We start from the raw sequence: 18138 nt of genomic DNA, 5'->3' as shown, positions 1-18138 counted from the left end.
ACCGAAACTCACCCGTGAGAGGTTTGGGCGAGCAGAGGGAAGAGTATAGAGGGAGATGTGGCACCAGTCTCCCACGGTGGGTCTGCACCACTGGTGTCCCATCTGTGGGGCCAGCCTGTAGCTCCTAGGTATTGAGGAAAGGGACACATTAGGGTCCTGTCATGTCCAAATCCATTTTTTTCACATGCCTTCCCACGCTCCTGGCTATGTGGAACACAGTAATTTCTCTGTACCACCACAGCATTTTAGTTTTCTTCTCCTTTTTATAGAACTGCCCGCCAGCATATACTGCTCTAATCTTTTCAAAGCACTTCCATAGAACCATAGAATCATAGAATGGTTTAGATTGGAAAGGACCTTGAAGACCATTGAGTTCCAACCCCCCTGCCGTAGGCAGGGACACCTCCCACTAGATCAGGTTGCCCAAGGCCACGTCCAGACTGGCCTTGAACACCTCCAGGGACGGGGCCTCAACACCCTCTCTGGGAACCTGTTCCAGTGCCTTACCACCCTCAGAGTGAAAAACTTCTTCCTAATGTTCAATCTGAACTTTGCGAACATAGTGGAGGCACTACTATCGGTCAGCAGGAGGTGGGCTGTTGTTAGCGGCCGGGAAAATGGGGCCACTTGGCTGTTTAAATGGGATCTGCTGGAGCTGCCAGACCTGTGCTACAGACTTTAGGTTGGACAAAGAGAGAGCAGCACTCCAGAGACCCACAAGAGTGAGATGGCTGTCTTACCACCCTTGCAAGGGACTTCAGTGAAGCGAGTGTATGGCTCATTGTCGTTGTCCTCACCATTAACATGAAGCTTCTATCTTCCACCATATCACAGCTATTTCTCCCTTCTTCTCGCTGCAAAAGGATCGCTTTCCCCTTTTATTCTTGTCACATTGCCTCTATTGCCCTCTCTCCTGGTGAGGTTATCATAACAAGCACGGGGAAAACTTGACAGGAGGAATTAATTTACCTTAGGAGGGTCAAAACCAGCCTATGGACAGTGAAAGTCCCCAGTGAGGTGCCTTGGTTCCTGCGGACAGTGCCACCACTGGGGCTGATTTGCTGCCTGGGGTAGGAAGGGACGAGCCGGTCAGGGTACTGAGGGGGGCACAGGGATTTCGGTGCAGTAAGAGTGTGTGGCTTGCCTGGAAAACTTTGCTGCTCCAGATTAATTAATTCAGACTCAATCTTTTTAATTATGACTACAACCTGATTGGTAAGAGAGGCCATATCTGAAATACAATTATCAATACCTCAGTAAAGACTAAAAATACTGCAGACTGGCTCACTTAAATCACATGTAATGTGTCTCCTCAACCAGATGAGATCTCATTTTTCAACAGTGTGGGAAAATCCAATGATACTTGGAGCATACAAGATTGGAGGATGTTTAGCAGCCTAAAAATACAATTCAAAGGACTTAAAAAAATTTTTTTAACCTGTACTAGAAATTATCTTCTCTTCTTTTAAAATTAGCAACTATCCTGCTGGTAAAGTAACTTCATAGCTGATTTCTTCTGCTATGTTAAAGTCACATTCTCAGGCGGCAACACCTCCCTATAGTTTTTTACTATGCTCTTTTTTTTTTTAATCTGTGTGAGATTTTTCTTCTCTTTCATTTGAACTAAAACTTTACTGGTCTTCACTGAAGACAAAATGACAAAAGTCATTAGCAACATATCAATATGCACTATGTTTGTGGGTGTGCCTGTGAGCCCGTAGGTTATGAGGTATCACCCTATTTTAAAGTAAGTTGTCTTTTTGTCAGATACACGCTCTTCGTTAAAGATTTCTGCACCTAGCAGTAATAAGGATATGAGGAAATCTGCTGTCTCGGGCTGGCTGCAGATTCACAGGCTGTATTAATAGATAGGATTAGTGAAGAAGAACAGGTCAGAAGACTGCAAAGCTCCTGTCTCTTGAGATTTCCTTCTTTAGATCATTAGTCTCATTGAAGAGCTCCCTCGAATACAGGGAGCAGAAACTGAGGAAAAAGCTGGAACCGTTTTATTTCGTTGGGACATACTGGGGAAAGGGCAATTTCTGGGTCATAAGCTCTGCTGAAAATGTCTGTCCAGTTTTCTCCACAGGCACCCTGGAGGAACAACAACATCAGTTTTCTGAGCAGAGAGGCAGCTGTCACAGAGCAAGGAGAGACTATCATAGGTTTCTACCTGCTGGCTTTAGGTATGTACTCAGCTTGGATGTGAACGGAAGCTCCTAAATAGAGTTTGGTACAAAGTTCAAAGTAATTTGTTTGGGTTTCATCCCTAATGGAACAAGATGTTAGAAAATGCAACTTTTTTTTTCAGCTCTTACAAGATCAAAGAGGTACAGCTTTCTTTTGTTAAAACGAGATTAATAGTCAATGCATAAATCTTGAGGAAAAAAAACCCAAACAAACAAACTTCTAACTAATATTCACTAAACTTAAAATGCGGGAAGATAAGAAAGTACCTTATCAGAAGTACATGATACTTCTGTCTCCATGTGTCTCAGCAGCACTGAATCAATGTTCTGTGATTTCCAGAGTTTTGACTGCTGATGGTCAGTTGGCATCCTACAACTGCCTCCTGCAGAGACAGAAAATACGATTCTGTATTTTTAAATTACTTTTAACTATTTGTACTGCTCTTGCTTTAAACGTTTGGTGCATATAGAAGTAGACTCTTTCAAATGGGACCTATGAAAGATCCAAGTACCAGAACGTTATCCTGTGTTAGCAGCCACAATACCATATGTTTATTTTGGTTCTGTTGCAAGACACCTATTGTAAACGTATAATAAGGATTTGAAAATGGCACCTATGAACTCACTTTGATCCCAGCGCAAATTTGGGGTTTTTTTGTTTAAATAATGTCTATTTGAGGCAGACTCATTGCAGGATAGAAAGACACTATGAAATTTCAAAGAATGCAGGTTTGCTAGGTAATCAAAATTTCCAACCATAAAACCTCACAGGAAAATACAAGAAAACATAACTTTTATTAAATCTGTTCTAAGCAGCGTATACAAAAATGTTTCTGTTTTTCAGTGATTGATCTAAACAGATTTTTTTTTTACTTTTTTTAAGCTTATCACATATTGCAAGTAGCTTACTAGCCCTCAGCTTATGCTTGAGAAAGGTCTGTGGAAGTTATAATGCAAAATGCTAAGTATTTTAGTATGTTTACATGATACTTTCTTTTTTTACCTGTAGGAACTAGGGAGGAAAAAGTTGTGTTTAGAATAAACCCAGAGATTCTAGTAGAAAAATGTATGGCTTCTGTCTTAGGAGACTTAATTAGAAGAGAGGCTGTGAGATAAATCAGTGTTGTTCCAATTTATCCCCAATCTGTTCACATCTGCGTATCCCTTCATGAATGGCTGGGAAATGGCTGCACCATCAGCTAATGAATTAATCAGTTGCACTTAAGACTAGAAAGAACATCTTAGGTCAGCAAGGCCAGTCCCCTGCTGTGACAATATATAATCTCATTTACGAAGCTATCACGCTCCCTCATGTAACTGGCTGGGGGGGGGGGGGGGGGGGTGTTGGTGTTGTTACCTCCTTCCAATTGACAGCCTGTTCCTGATTTTGCTTCTCTGTTGGGTAGGAGCCTTTCCCTAAATTCTTATCTAAAGTGATCACACCAACTTTATACCCTTTTTGTCACTCCTTTTAATTGCATTTTTTTTTTTTTTGCCTGAAATTAACGTCCTGTGGCCACTCTGTGTTCCTGAAGGAATGATCATACCCTGTGGTCAACCTTAGCATCCCTATATTAAGAAAGCAAGGGGGTTTGGTTTGTTTGTTTGACTGATTCTGTTGTTTGTTTTTTTTTTATTATTATTATTTATTTCTCTCCTGTTATAATACTCTTTCCCCCATCATCACAGCATATCATACTAACAGTCTTTTACGCTGTCTTTTCCAACATGGACTCTTTTTTTTTTTTTTTTAACTTATAGCTGGGACTGAATACAGCATCCAAAGAAGGTCTTGCCATCACCATTCACACTGATATTTACACTTCTGCAGATCCCTCCTATCCCTCCTAGTGTTGCCTCTGCATCACACTGGTAGTTCAAACTTCTTCCATCAATCAACCAACAGAAGTGTTTTCCTCTGCTGCTTCCTAATGGTGACCCCACATCTTCTAGCAAATACTTTTTAAAGGAGCCAGGTGCCTGAGCTTTTAGGTTGTATGTCTATTGCGTTTTGATTGCCCCAGATCCTTTTGCCATGCTTACAAGTGCTTGGCATGTCATAACCGCTATTCTTGAAACTTACCTCCAGATTCAAAATCCAAGTTGCATTTCTACCAGAGTATATATAATCAGTAATAGCACTAGTCTAAGTTAAGTGTAGTGTGGACCTGGTTAAAATGTGGTGGAGGTAGGTTCACCTTTTTGCAATAGGAACTTTTGGAAAAAAAATCTCTTAATAATATATAAATCAGAAAAGTCCCTGTGTCTTTTTCTCCTCAAAGGTCTTTTGCCGCACCTCTCTCTGCAAGCACCAACTGTAACAATTTACAGCTATTAGTTTTATGTACGCCGATAACTCAGTCTGTCTGGGGAGCAGTGATGTGGCAGAACAAAGTACTCTGGTACACAGATACCCTCTTGCCCTTCTGGCAGCAGAGGACAAAGGCCAATCCGTGTGTTCCCTTCCCGTACCTGAGTTTCCTTCAGGGTCTGGAAAGACGATCTGCATTTGCAGGAGTCTATGAATATTTCCTGTATGCAAAGCCCCAAAAATGTTCATATTTCATACTTTTGGTTTATTGATGCCTTGGAAAACAGCTTCGGTGAAAACACTTGTGTAGCTGCTACGTGGTTTTTTCTCTTTTGAAGAATGCTTCCTTGGCATCCAAGTCACAGTGCCATCATTCTCCTTGCGAACGCTTCGGCCAGGGGACCAACAAAGTGGGGGGAAAATGCAATGCCGATCCCGTAGTGGTGAGCCGTCACCACGTGCTTAGAGGGACTATCTGCAGGCAATAGCGGCCACTGGGTCTCCCTTTGTTAGGTCGGCTGCGTCAGCATCCCCTTTCTGAGGGCAGCGCTCTGTTTCCATCTTTCCCTTCCATGAGCTTCTTTTGCTAACATTACATCTGACCCCTTTTTGCCTTTGCCCTAAGTGGTATAGTACAACGGAGAGTCCTTTTATAGTTTAAATCATTAGGTGCAATTTAAAAGTACTGTCCACAGCTGCTAGCTAAGCCAACCTAGAGGGCAAAAAATTAAGCCTTTTTTTTCTCCATAATTATTAATTGGAATTTTTAAGTAAATTGTTCTTTTCTGCATTTATACACAATTTGCTCTGTGCTCGTTTTCCCTAGTTTCACAATTAACTGGGCCTGTTAAAAGGAATGTTTAGCATAAAAGGAAATTTTAAGTCAGTATGAAAGAATGTTTGTTAGAGAACAAATTCTGACTTTTTTTGTGAGTGCTCATATCGGAAAGGCGTGCTGAGAACATTACCAATCCCATCAGAAAACTGGAACAGACCACAAGACCCAAACATGCCTTTAAATGGCACACGTCTCCGAATGGTAGCAGTAAACTGTTACTTGACAAGTGACAGAATCAGCGCTACTTTGGGACATTGTTTGACAGATTAATCTGAGAAGGTGGGAAAGGAAACAAGCTATTCACAAAACATTCATCCACAAAATGATCACATTTATTGAACAAATAATCTCTCCACGCTTTGTCAAGTCTAAAACATGATGACTCTTCTCCCTCCTGCCAAAATTGGCAATATGGCCTGGATAGGATATTGTGTATGTATAATTAGCAGCGAAGACTAAAAACAGAGCAGGGTCACTTCACAGTTGCAATAGTTAATGACAGTTTTGCAAAATCTCTAGATTTTATCACTGTTTTAAATAAAGTTTTTCTAGTCTGAAAATCTGTTACAGCAAACCTCTTCAGATAGACATTTATGCTTATGTGTAGGTAGCTGAGTCAGTAATTGACTTCATTCATGCCTGCTCTATATCTAGGTGCTCAATCCAATTTCTGTCCTAGAGATAAGGTTATTTGCTGAGGGAAAAGCGTAGCTTGTGTTGTGACACTGAACCTTCGCCTTTTGCTCTCATTTCTTGAATTCTTCCACTTAAGGCTCCCTGTATATTTTAAACTGCAGATGGGTGAGTGGTAACACCCATTTTGCTAATTCATTCTTGTCAGATTTTACAAGTGAAGGGCATGCAACAATGTCTGATATGAGCCAGTCTAAGTACAAAGCATAATAGCCCGTCTTAGCTGGGCACGGATGCAGTCATCTGTTGGGAATGTGGATGACCAGCTCAGAGCTATCAGTTCCCTTGTAGCAAATTTAACTCTGTGAAAACATAAATTGAATGTTAAGAGTGAAATTGCATGCAGCCTCGGGTGTTTATTGCTTGTTCAAAGACCATCGCAGGTACATGAGAGAAAAAGAGGGTACATCTGGATGCTCAGGCTTGAGTGATTTGGCAGAAATCTTTGTAAAATTATTGTGTTCCCTCTTGGCTATTCCTGAAGCTAAACAATCTCGCTGTCCTCAGTCGCTTTCAGAAAAGAGATTTTCAGTATCCTCAGCCACGGTTGCCGTCTACTTTTTCAGCGCTTGCTTTGCACGGGCTGGTGGACAGCATGCTGATATGGGACTTTGTCGATAGGGTTTCAGCTCCTGACTACCACCAGCTTGTTTGGCAGCCTCCCTGTGCCTCCCCCAGAAATCATGGATAACAGCACCAGCATCCTTTGTGGAGCACTTTTGACATCTGTGGATTAAAATGCTCTGTTAGGGAGCTGTTACTCCAGGGGAAGGGTTGCTGCTGAATTATATAAGGGCAATACAACATTTTAAATGTTGCTGTCCATCCTATTCCTCCTAACTCCCAATGTTTGCAAATGTGGTACCAAGCACTTTTCTGTGGCTGTCTGAGGAATAAAGGTGACTCTTCAGCTGTTCAATATTTAGCACTTGTCAACACTCATTTTACCTATTCTGCTCTGATACTGCCAGTCTCACAGCAGCTGGTCTGTTCTGTGTTAACAAACTTCAGTAATTGTATGTTACCTGTGTATTTTGCCACTTCAGAAGGGCCAGTATCTCTCGTTGATGAGCAGCCCATATCAGACAGCGTTACAGCTTACGGGGGAAATGTGGTGGCTCCACTCTGGACCTTACGTTGGGTGGACATGTGCTCAGTTTCTTCTTATCTACTATTTTTTTCCTCTCTCAGCCATGTTTTGATCTCAGTTGGAACCTGTTCTTTATCACCAGGATCACCTTAGGATGCTGGAGGCAGAGTTTGGGTTTGGTTTTTGTTTGGTTTTTTTTTTTTTCTATATGTACTCTTGTGAGTGATTATTGCTGGCAGCCTGCAAAAAAAAATGAAAGTAGTTCCCTCGGTTGTTTCTTTTCTATCCTCTGTTTTATTGAGATGCCACCTGGTGACATGGACGCCTTACAGCACTTCAAAGTTCAGAGATTTCTTTCTGGGCTCTTGCTCTGCCTGTGATCCCCCGCGACGTGCACGGCCTGCAAAGCGGCCGAGGAGATCCCCGGGCTCAGTGAGAGTGACAGAGCTATTGCTGCCCTTCCTCTGCAGCGCACCTGCGGCCTATTTTCCCACTGTGCTGTCAGGGGAGGGGGGAGGGAGGTTGTTTGGTTTGAGGTGTTCTTTTGGTTGGGGTTGGTTTTTTATTTGTTTTGCCGTTGTCAGTCAATATAGCCAGCAGCCCCAGACCAGCACAGCTACCTGACCGTAGAATCATAGAATGGTTGAGGTTGGAAGGGACCTTAAAGATCACCTAGTTCCAACCCCCATAGGCCGGGACACCTCCCACTAGGGCAGGTTGCTCAACCTGCAGAGATCCAGCGTCCCACAGTCACTGCTCTGGCTGATGGCATTTTCACGTGACCACTGTTTTTGTTACTCCAGGGTTTACTGAGAATTGAGTTCCTCCGGTATTTCTATCACAGTATTAATATGGCCTACTACCCAGACACATCAGACATTTTGGGGACAGGCTAAGCCAGTGCAGGTTCTCCACCTGCTTTGGTTAAAAGGATTGTGCCTATCTGCATAAGTCATGCTCTCTCTGTAACTTTATCTCCCTCAATTCTTCCCTCGTCCCCACCCTCAGCGTGTGAATGTAGTTTCAAAAAATGATGACAAACACTGTGTCTCTGTCACCTCCATCTAAAATATGTGTATTGTTGTTTTACATGACATTTTGCTCAGTTCCTTCCTTAAGGTACTTTTAACTGAAACCCCCCTTACCCTCCAGGCTAGGGGGAATTTGCTCTATATATTCCCAGGAAGTGCACGTGTATGACATTTTTAGGGTAGCCCTCCTATCCATTACACTGCTTTGACAAAATGCTGCTGTTTGCAAAGGAGCTGCCGTTCTGTTTTGTCTGCCATTTTAGCACCGTGTTTTCATATTGACAGGGAAAATATTTCCATACCTACTGCCTTGAAAAACTACCTTGCCTTACAGAAGGTAGAGCTGGAGTACACAAACAGCAAGACTATCATGTTCGCGTTGCAAACTATCCTGATGCGTTCCCAAAGCTGTCCTCCTCCGGGGCTGTTGATAATGCCTAGACTCGGAACAAAAATCAGAAACAATTCCCGACTTAAAGCGCATGCAGCTATTGGAAACAAGACTCCATTAAGAAACATTGTCACCTAGTGGCCAGAATAAGATGTATTTATTATTATTGATCTCATCTTTATAATGATATATATATATGTGTGCGTATCTCAGTGTATCATTGCGCCAGTGACTATTTCTGGTTAATACCATATGCTGAGACACGTCAGCTCTTCCCAGTCCAAAAGCCCTTTAGTAAACCACGTACGCTTGCTAGAGCAAGCCAGAGCAGCAGCAGCCTGGCAGTTTTGCAAAGAGAAGTTATTAAAAGCAGATTGCTCTGCAGAAAAAGCAGTTCACAGTACCATACAGAGACTGTCCCCTCAGCCACCTCCCCTCCCACTCCAGACTACCCACCGCACCTCATCGGGTTGTAAGTACCTCACCGCTCTGTTTGGAGAACAGGAGCCTTGCTTTTCAGCATTTCAGCTCGTCATACTCCCAGGTGGCCTGGAGATTCAGAGCCAATTTCTACTACTCTACAAAAATCTACTGCGTGTGCCTGGATAGAGGGTTATTGATCAATGCTCTTCTCCCTCACCAGGTAGTTAATGCTCTACTCTGGCATCAACTGTGGGGAACAAAACCACCAGCTGCTGGGTTCCTAAACCTGCCCTAGGCTGCAGGAGTGCAGAAGAGGTGGTGTTTTGCTCCACATTGCCGAGGTAAAGCGAGGCCACCTACACTGGCAGTGGCAGAGCTGGTCTGGAGGGTGGAAACGTAAGCTGGGTACTGCCCGACCCGCTGCTCAGCCCCGCTCCAGCAGCCACCCTGAAGCAACTGGCTGAGCCCCATTTTCAACCCTGAGCCTGACGCTTATGAGCAAACGTTTTGTTAGAAGTCATCCATTTCTACATGTCTACATCATTCCAAAAAGTGGGATGCAACCTACCATGAGTGGTGCGCATTTGGAAACTCTAGGTCTCTCCAACTGAGTAAGTGGCTGACTCTCACCAGATTTACAGTCATCTCCCTTGTGTTTTCCTCGTGTAACTAGACACATAAAACAGGCAGCTCTGTTCCCGGAGAATAAGAAAGGACGCAACTTTCTTTTAAAATAAATTAAAAAAAGAGACTTTAAAGCTTCTGAAAGGTCTGCTCTAAATGTTCTCTCTGTATAGATTAACAGGTGTATTACTGAAAAATATTCCCATCTGGGACAGACTTTGCTGCAAGGAGATCCTAGACTGTTCTAAGAGAAGAAACTTAATCATATTAGCCAGAAAAGGCAGCACTTCTCAAGAGACAACTGGTAGAGCCACTCTCAGGCCGTGAACTTTTGGGATCCATTATCGTATACAACGTACCTAAACAGCTGCAGCTTTTGGCAGTTCTTTTGTAGTCTATGGTCTGCTCTACCAATCTCTCCTCCTCCCTTTTTTCCCCATGAGTTACGTTTGATGAGTTTCATCTGCCCACTTAGGGAAAAAATCTTCTCCAGGCCTTTAAATGGTGGATCTTCGATAGAGGCAGCAGCAGCTCTTCATGTTGTGCTGTTTTATTCCCAGACTTATTCACTTGTTCCCGTTTCTGAAAAGTACCCAGCTAGTTGAAAGGCTTCGTGCCTGATTTTCCAGTGGATAAGATGGTTTAATTTGTTTCTCGTGGTACAAAAATGTAGTTTCAGAGGAGTTATCTCATATTTACACACTGAACTGCTTCTTCCTTTATTCTCTTTTTGACTGCATGGATTTTAATTTTTTTTCCAGGTTGGCTGTCTTGGTTCGGAAACAGCATTGTGATTTTTGTCCTGTATAAACAAAGACACCTTCTGCAGCCCACCGACTACCTCACATTTAACTTGGCAGTATCAGATGCTAGTATCTCCGTGTTTGGTTACTCACGGGGGATCATTGAAATCTTCAATGTCTTCAGAGACGATGGATTCATTATCACATCGATATGGACCTGCCAGGTAAGACTGGATTACACTTAATTAAGCAAAATAAGTGCAGCTATTTCTGTGTAAATGCTGTATATGAATAACCAGACGGGGCCACAAGACTGAAAAGAAATATTGACTGACCTTCCAAAAGGACAGTGTTCTCTTTTTGTTACACCCATAATATGTTGATCAGTTTTTGACCAATTTTCAGTGAGTTTTGTCTAACTCCATCTGAGGCATGCACAGTAGTTTCTACTAGTTTGGGGTTTTTTATCTCATGTCATAGCTCCCGCTCGTGTTGCAAAGCTAAGGTGTAGGCTGTGCTTGTCCTCGGCTCCCCTGAAGTCAACCTGGTTGTTGGCACTTGAACACTTGACAAGGCGTGTAGAGCAAAGCTCCACACAGCACTTGGGTCTACCCGTATATTTTAGCATGCAACTACTTGTACTAAATCAGTTGTTACTCTTCAGTCTTACCCCTAAAATCACTGCTGGTCTGGGGCCTGCGGTAGGATGAGTGACTTGACTATGGCACAGTCATCTCTGAACTTGGAGGCAGCTTTTTGCTGGAGAACTGGGAAAATGTTATGATTGCTAATTCCGAAACACATCCGCGTAGGCAGAATATAAATACATCCCATGGATGGATAGGCACAAGCCTGGCTCCCTGGTGCTTTCGGTAACATCAGTGAGAAAGATTATGCTTAGTGTGAGTGTCTGTTTCACAAGGGAATCAAAAATCTGAAAACGACAGGATTGCCTACGGCAAGGTATAAGTAAGATCATGATGAAGGAAAAGGGAGAGAGAAATAATCCTCTTTTCTTTTTTTTTTTGTGGTTTTGGTGTTTTTTGGTGGTTTTTTTTTTAAGAGGAAGTTAAACTATTGTATAACATAGATGAAAGCTTTTTTACAGCTCAAGTCACCTCCCTTTCAACACAAAGATATAGTTTACCCAGTGAGGAAAACCTCCCAGAAAAGACTCTGATTAAACTGGGAGCTGTAGCTTGGTCTAAAAAATGTTTATTTTCTTGCTCAAAATGTATGTCTATTGCCATTTGGCAGAAAAGGATTTATCAAAATGAAGCTAATTATTTCCTCAGCAAAATCCCACTATTTTGCTAATGAGAATTGCAAACTAAGGTCTGTTGAGGCAAAAACTTCCAGGACACCTCTTTCTTTTCTTTTCTTTTATTAATGCGAGCCTTTGAAGTTATCATATAAACAACGCCATACCTGCAAAGTGTAAAATTCATACCCACACTCAGAATTAAACAGACTCCCATTTTGCCCTATGTTTCAAGGAGGGTTGGGGCTATGATTAAGAAAGGAAGGGTCAAATCTGGATCTCGGGGTTCGGTTCCAGCTTTGCTGCAGACTTCTTATGTAAGACAGGGTAAGCTATTCATTGTGAAATCCTGAACTGAGGTCTGTGGCATAACTTAATATTTACAACCCAGCTGGTTGAAAGAAGTAACTTTAAATGACCCTTCTGCCTCCCCAGCCCAAGATCTTCCAGAGGCTGAGAAGTCCCTGACATTTTTTGTATAATTTAGAGCCCCATCTGTGCTATGGCTCCATTTTGGGGCTGCAAAAAACAACACACACAGGGATCAACACAGCATGGCACCGTGATGCAAATCTTGATTTGTATGGGCGTCTTCTGTTAGCAGCCCTACAGCTTTCTTCCACGATGCCTCTGCCTTGGAGTCCCCTTTTGGCTGACTTTGAGCTATTTAGAGTCTTGTTATGACCATCTGGCTTTTTTTTTTTTTTTTAAGATGTAAAAAGACTGGGATGGAGGTGTCCTTGAACTTAATGTGATGGAGGTCTGCTTAATCTTGCTCTGCTTGTACTGCCTTTACAAGGAGAGAGGCTGTCCGTAACATTTTTGGGGTACCCAGATAGTTTGTTGGTCAGGGTGCATTAAGTAATTTTAATTGGATCTCCTGGTTTTAAACAGCATTCATTTGTAAAATATGGATATCAAACAAGGTTTTAAGGTATTGGAATCCAAAGATTTTGTTCATGACATTAATAATGCATTGGCTTTTCTAAACACTCTGATATGCAAAATATTAAACCTTCTGTTTTGGTAATCCTCTGTAGGCTCTAAAAGTTAACATTTATCATTTCAAAGAGGAACTGATACTGTGTTAATAGTAACTAGAAATTCATGGCAACCTGGAAAAGTCAATTTGTACTCTGAATGAAGAGTTTGAATTGGTTGTGGATTGTTGAGTGAAAATCAGGATAGATTTATCCATAGGTAGGATTCTTGTTTCCGTCAAGATTTTGTTCTGTGTTGGAGGGAGGGACGTCAAAAACATGTTTAAACCCTGGCATTCATCATCTTGACTATTACGCTTGACAAAACAGAAGCTGGTGATGGAAAAGTAGCTCATGGAAGCAGCATGGCCATTTTTAGGACGAATATTTTGCAGAAATAGCGGGGAGCTTCTGTGCATATAAAAAAACGTGAATGTTTCCGTGTACATGTGGACAGCCAGCACGAAGGTCATTCTAAAACTGTTCAATGTTGAACAGCAGTAGGGTTTTGATTGCTTGTTTTCTGATGTTTGTAAAACATGATACATTCATAGTCCAACCAGAATTGGGTCTCACATCTGGAATGTGAGGAGTGAGGAGCTCAGTGTCAGGAAAATAAAGCCCGTGCTCACTGTCACAGCTCTCCAAAGTCAGCGTCTCTTGCACCCCTCACCCCACTCAAGCTCCTCTGCAAGTAGCTGGGATGACAGTTTGGATCGTTGCGCACTTGAACACGGAACTTTCTACAGCATGGCCTGTGTGTTTTCCCTGACTTGGTTCGTTTTGCTGAGTCCAGAGGACAGCCTTACTTGTCTCTCTGTCATTTCATTTCATTTGATCAGTCAGCTTCTGCTGTCAGGTATGCTTAGGGAAATGTTATTTTCCCAAGCTAGCCTGTCATTTCTGTTTATGAAGAAATTTTTTGAGCTCACCTCACTTAATCCACCTAACTATTTTCCTTTCCTCTGACTCGGGCCTCCTTCTGTGCCCTCAGGTAATATTTTTCAAAATTAAGGTTCACCATACTTGGCTGCCCCAGTTAGAGGGAGTGAGGAAAAGACAGACAGATACTACCTCTCTTTCAAAACAGGATAGTCTGTGAAAGCTCTCTGTAGCAAAAGACGCATCTCCAGCTAAAAGGACCATCTCGTTGCATACCTGCTGAATGGGACAGATATACGTGCTCCTGTTCTCGTCTGTATGGAAGAAACATTACTATTCTTCCCCATGCCAAACGTTCTTCTTCTTTTTGGAGGTCTATCAGAGCTCTCCTCTCAGGAATTAGGTTGCGTGGTAGGTCTGTATGCAAATGCCACCCCTACTGAGTGCTACGGATGGATACAGTTTTCCAAGGGTGGCTTTCAGGCTCTGCTTTCACTTCTTGTTTATCCCTTCTCTGCTCTGCCACTGTCTCTTAGTCCTGATCTGGACAGAGGGAGGATAGTCAGTCTTTAGCACATTTGTTTCTTTGCCTCTGGCAATACTATCAGTAAGTAAACCAGTTCATATAGTCAAGTTCATGTCAGGGAATGTAAGCCAGTGACCAAGAGCCATCTGTTCCCCCATTGACCATATTTCTAGTGAAAAGCTACCTCGGGATATATTTTTGTCCTTCCATATATGTTCCTTCCCATATGTTTTTTTATTCTCACGTTCTGCTGAATTAGAAGTTGCACTGAAACCTGTAAATAGCATTGCGTGCAAATGTTCTTACATGTAGGAAGTAGAGAAATGTTAATTCTCTGCAGGTAAACACCGCAATTTCTTCTGTTGGTTCATCAACCAACAAAGTTTTTCTCATGTCTGTTAATGGTGCGGTGAATACAAAAGATGCAGGCTTCAGGAAACCTCTAAATATAGGGAAAGGATTCTAACCTGTCTGAGCCCCAAAGGTGTGATGCAGTCATGCCAGAAACCAAGGATGGGCTGTGGAGTGCTTTAGAATTTGAAATCCTTCATAATCCTGGTACTTCAGTTTAAACTTGTTTTCACTAATTCACTCTTCTAATTTCTTTTTTTTTTTTTTTGACTACCGTTTGGTTATTTTCACATTAGTTTTATAAATACTTAAGAATTTTACTATGAGGGTCAAGAAAATTAACTGCTCGTATCATGTGCTCACTCTGTTGGTATAGGCTTCTTTAAAAAAGCATTACTTATTTCCAACTGTTTCTTACGTATAAGGTGTATCCCAGCTGTGCGCAACAGGGCACAACGTAGTTATCTCCAGGTCGTGGTACCGTCACAGATATACCCACTGCCACAGACGTGCTGACTGACGCTATTATCGCAGATGCACTCACCTCACTATCAGTCTAGGTATCCTCAGTCCATCTGGCCAGCCAGATGGTGCCAGAGCATCCCCAGCAGATCCAGCTCTGCACAGAAACAGCCTCAGAAGGAACCAAAAAAAAAAAATGTCCAGCTTTGAGGTATTAGTGAGCACCACAGTCGCCTGTCCAACAGGACTCAGCCCACACCGCCTCTGTCCCTGCAGCTCACTGTCCCACCAAGGGCCAGCCTGGAAGGACTTGCCTTCACCCTCTTTTGCCAAAGCTGCTTTGTGTTGTGTGGAATAATAAAGCCACAGAAGAGAGTCAGAGAGAGAGATGACTGTCTCACCCTGTGGTTGGGCTTCCTACGTAGCAGTGAGGAAACATCATTTTAATCCTGCTCTGCTTAATGGTTTCATGTTTTATACGGTATTTCTGTCTGGCAGACCCTGGACAGACACAACTGGCAGTGGGGTGAGCAGCAGTGAGCCCCCACATTGCATGCGTGTGTTGTTTTACTCTGTTATCCATTTGTGCACAGTTTGCCTGACAGCACCAGGCCTGTGGCACATGTGCATCCTGAAAGGGGACGGTGCAGCCGGGAAGTCCAAACTTTTCTAGGAGTGCCAGACTCAGTGTGTGTGCGTTGAGGAGTACGTGACCCATGGAAATGCCTGGGATTTCTTACACTCTAACAGACTTTTCCGAATTGTGGTGGTGTAGCTGATCAAGTTGCCAGCTGAAATCCCAGACAAATGGGGAACGCTTAAGAAAAGCTGGACATGCAATAGCCCTGCTTTAACGATGCTGGACAAGGAGGGTTCCCCTCCTTCCAATATGTGTCTGACTGCTCACGTAGGGACTTTCTCTTTGTCTCTGGCCCCGGTATTTGTTTGCTCTAAGGACAGTGGAGCACCCCCATATAATGAATAATCTTGGGGCTTATGTTCCCAGGCAGGGGATGTGGATCTGAGCACCTTTGGATGGAGAAAAGTAAATCCAGCTCTCCCGTACTCTCCATGGGGAAAAAAGGGAGAACGGACCAGTGATCCCTCTGCTTTTCACAGTGACACTGCTTAATTGTTGAAAGGTCTTGCACAGTTAAGATTGGGATATGGCTGTGAATATCAGGCAATTCTAATCTTTTGTGGCCTGGAGTAAGGCATTACAAATCAAAAGGGAGGTGAGATATGCCCCTCACCTTGTTCTGTTGGCTACTTTAGGAGCCTCATTTGCCCAGCAGCTTTTGCCATGTTCAACCTAAGGGGCCAAGCTCAAAGCCGCGACCCTCCTTGCACCAAGCGAGCAAGCAGAGCTGCAGCCCTGCATAGCTGAGCATGGTGGACCTTTACCCCCTTTTGTAGATTCAGCTTCTAGTCACTGCCTCTTGCAAGCGCTTAAGAAATCCTGCACTTTTGGTATTATTAAATGTTTGGAGGTCTAGTATGACATTTCTGAGAAGTCATAATGTCCATCTTCTGTAAAAATTAGAGGTAGGGATCTGAAACACCCAAAGGAAAATTGCAACAGTAGGAAACTGAGATCAATAAAGATGAAAATATATGGGCTCTCTTCAGAAGTTTTGAGGGGAGCACTTGTAATCTTGAATAAATTCTTTTCTATTTTATTGATGGCAGTTGCTTTCTCAGAACATGCATTTATCTTTCTTCCTATACACAGATTGTAAAATATTACTAAATCTTTTCTGAGGACAAAACAGAAGATTAGTACCTTCTTCTTTTAAGAAAATGTTCTGTAAACTATCTGATAAATCAAAAACCCTGAAGGCATTTATGTTCTTTTATAAATAGAATAGACTTGAAGATCATAGATTTCTGTCCCTTTAATGTAATCGGTATAACCAACCAATATCTGTTGACTTAGCTGGACTGTTGACTCTGTTGATTTACTTTGTGATTTTATGCGTTTGTAAATACCCAGACGGTGTTTAGGTATTACCTACCCTGTGTGGTATGGTATTCCCTCACGTTCTCAATGAGATGACTGACCAGTGGTAGCTCAGCAGTCAGCGTGACCAGGTAATAAAAGCAAAGTCAGATGGAAAGGAACAAAATGAAACTTCTCAGGCTTCCTTTCTGCTACTTTCCCAATACTTGGAAGATTACTGAAGAAAACAGAAGGCAGTATTCATGGAATCATAGAATGGTTAAGAGTTGTAAGGGACCTTACAGATCAGCTAGTTCCAGTCCCCCCCTGCATGGACACCTTCTGCTAGACCAGGTTGCTGGAAGCCCCATCCAGTCTGGCCTTGAACACTTCCAGGGATGGGGCCTCAACAACTTCTCTGAGCAACCTGTTCCAGGGTCTCACCACCCTCGCAGTAAAGAATTTCTTCCTTATACCTAATCTAAATCCACTCTCTTTCAGTTTAAAACCATTACCCTTCATCCTGTCATTACACTCCCTGATAAAGGGTCTTCCCCATCTTTCCTGTAGGCCCCCTTTAAATACTGGAAGGCCGCTATAACACACATCGCTGCAGCCCAGTGTCTGTATGCATTCTTTGTCAAACTTCTTTTAGCACAACCACCCATTCATGTTGCTCCATCATCCGGTCATTTTTTCCTTCTCAAAATCATCCTGCTTTCAACGCACTCCGTATGTAACAAGCACCCTTTGTGCGCATGTCTCACCCCCACCTCTGCCTCTCATTCTCCCCAGCAGCCATCCATGTGAGTACCCTACTCACCACGGAGCTCTTGCTCATAAAACCCAGACACATCCACAAGCTGTTCATCTTTACCCCTAGCAACGTCCGACAAGGTGGATAAAGCTTTACTCCTGCTCGGCCTCCCTCCCAGCTGGCTACAGGGAGATGTAGTGATGGTTGCTGATACTGTCTTTGCTCACATCTTGAGAGCACTTGAATGACCGTTCCCCCACATTTTTCCTCCTCTCTCTCCCTGTGGGGAACTGTCTGTGCAGACATGCCTCCGGTTCACCAGTGGTCGTGCACAGTGGAGCCCGAACACGTGCTGCAGGAGTACCATCCTCCTCAGCACGACTTTCTGCAGCGGTCTAACTTTGGCAAGGTTTCCCATCCAAAGACGGAGCTAGCTCAGCTGTGCTTGGTGTAAAATATCTTGCCATATCACTGTATATCCTACTGTCCAAACATGTAGCTCTATGACTGAGGCTGGGACAGAAGAAATCAGATTAATTTTTTTTTTCTCAAATCGTAATAGCACAGGAATGTGGCCTGACGTCTGCTTAGTTGACAAATGTTCAGCTATCTACCTATAAGATGTTAAAAGAAATTAAACCAAGTGT

At 42.9% G+C, this 18138-nt stretch overlaps 1 protein-coding gene across 1 annotated transcript in view; it reads left to right on the top strand.

The window, feature by feature from the left end:
* Positions 1 to 2030: 2030 nt before the first annotated feature.
* The window catches only part of LOC309670347 (visual pigment-like receptor peropsin), a gene marked incomplete at its 3' end in the record, with an annotated part of 30434 nt that continues 14326 nt past the window's right edge, over positions 2031 to 18138 (top strand). The window contains exons 1-2 of the mRNA XM_082481247.1: positions 2031 to 2186; positions 10352 to 10557. Coding sequence (XP_082337373.1) covers positions 2066 to 2186; positions 10352 to 10557 — 327 coding nt within the window. The 5' untranslated portion in view covers positions 2031 to 2065. The remainder of the gene's footprint in view (positions 2187 to 10351; positions 10558 to 18138) is intronic.

The sequence above is a fragment of the Vanellus vanellus genome (assembly GCF_965231255.1).
Source record: "Vanellus vanellus genome assembly, chromosome: 3".
Classification (NCBI taxonomy): domain Eukaryota; kingdom Metazoa; phylum Chordata; class Aves; order Charadriiformes; family Charadriidae; genus Vanellus; species Vanellus vanellus.
This window is presented reverse-complemented; position numbering and strand designations above follow the sequence as displayed.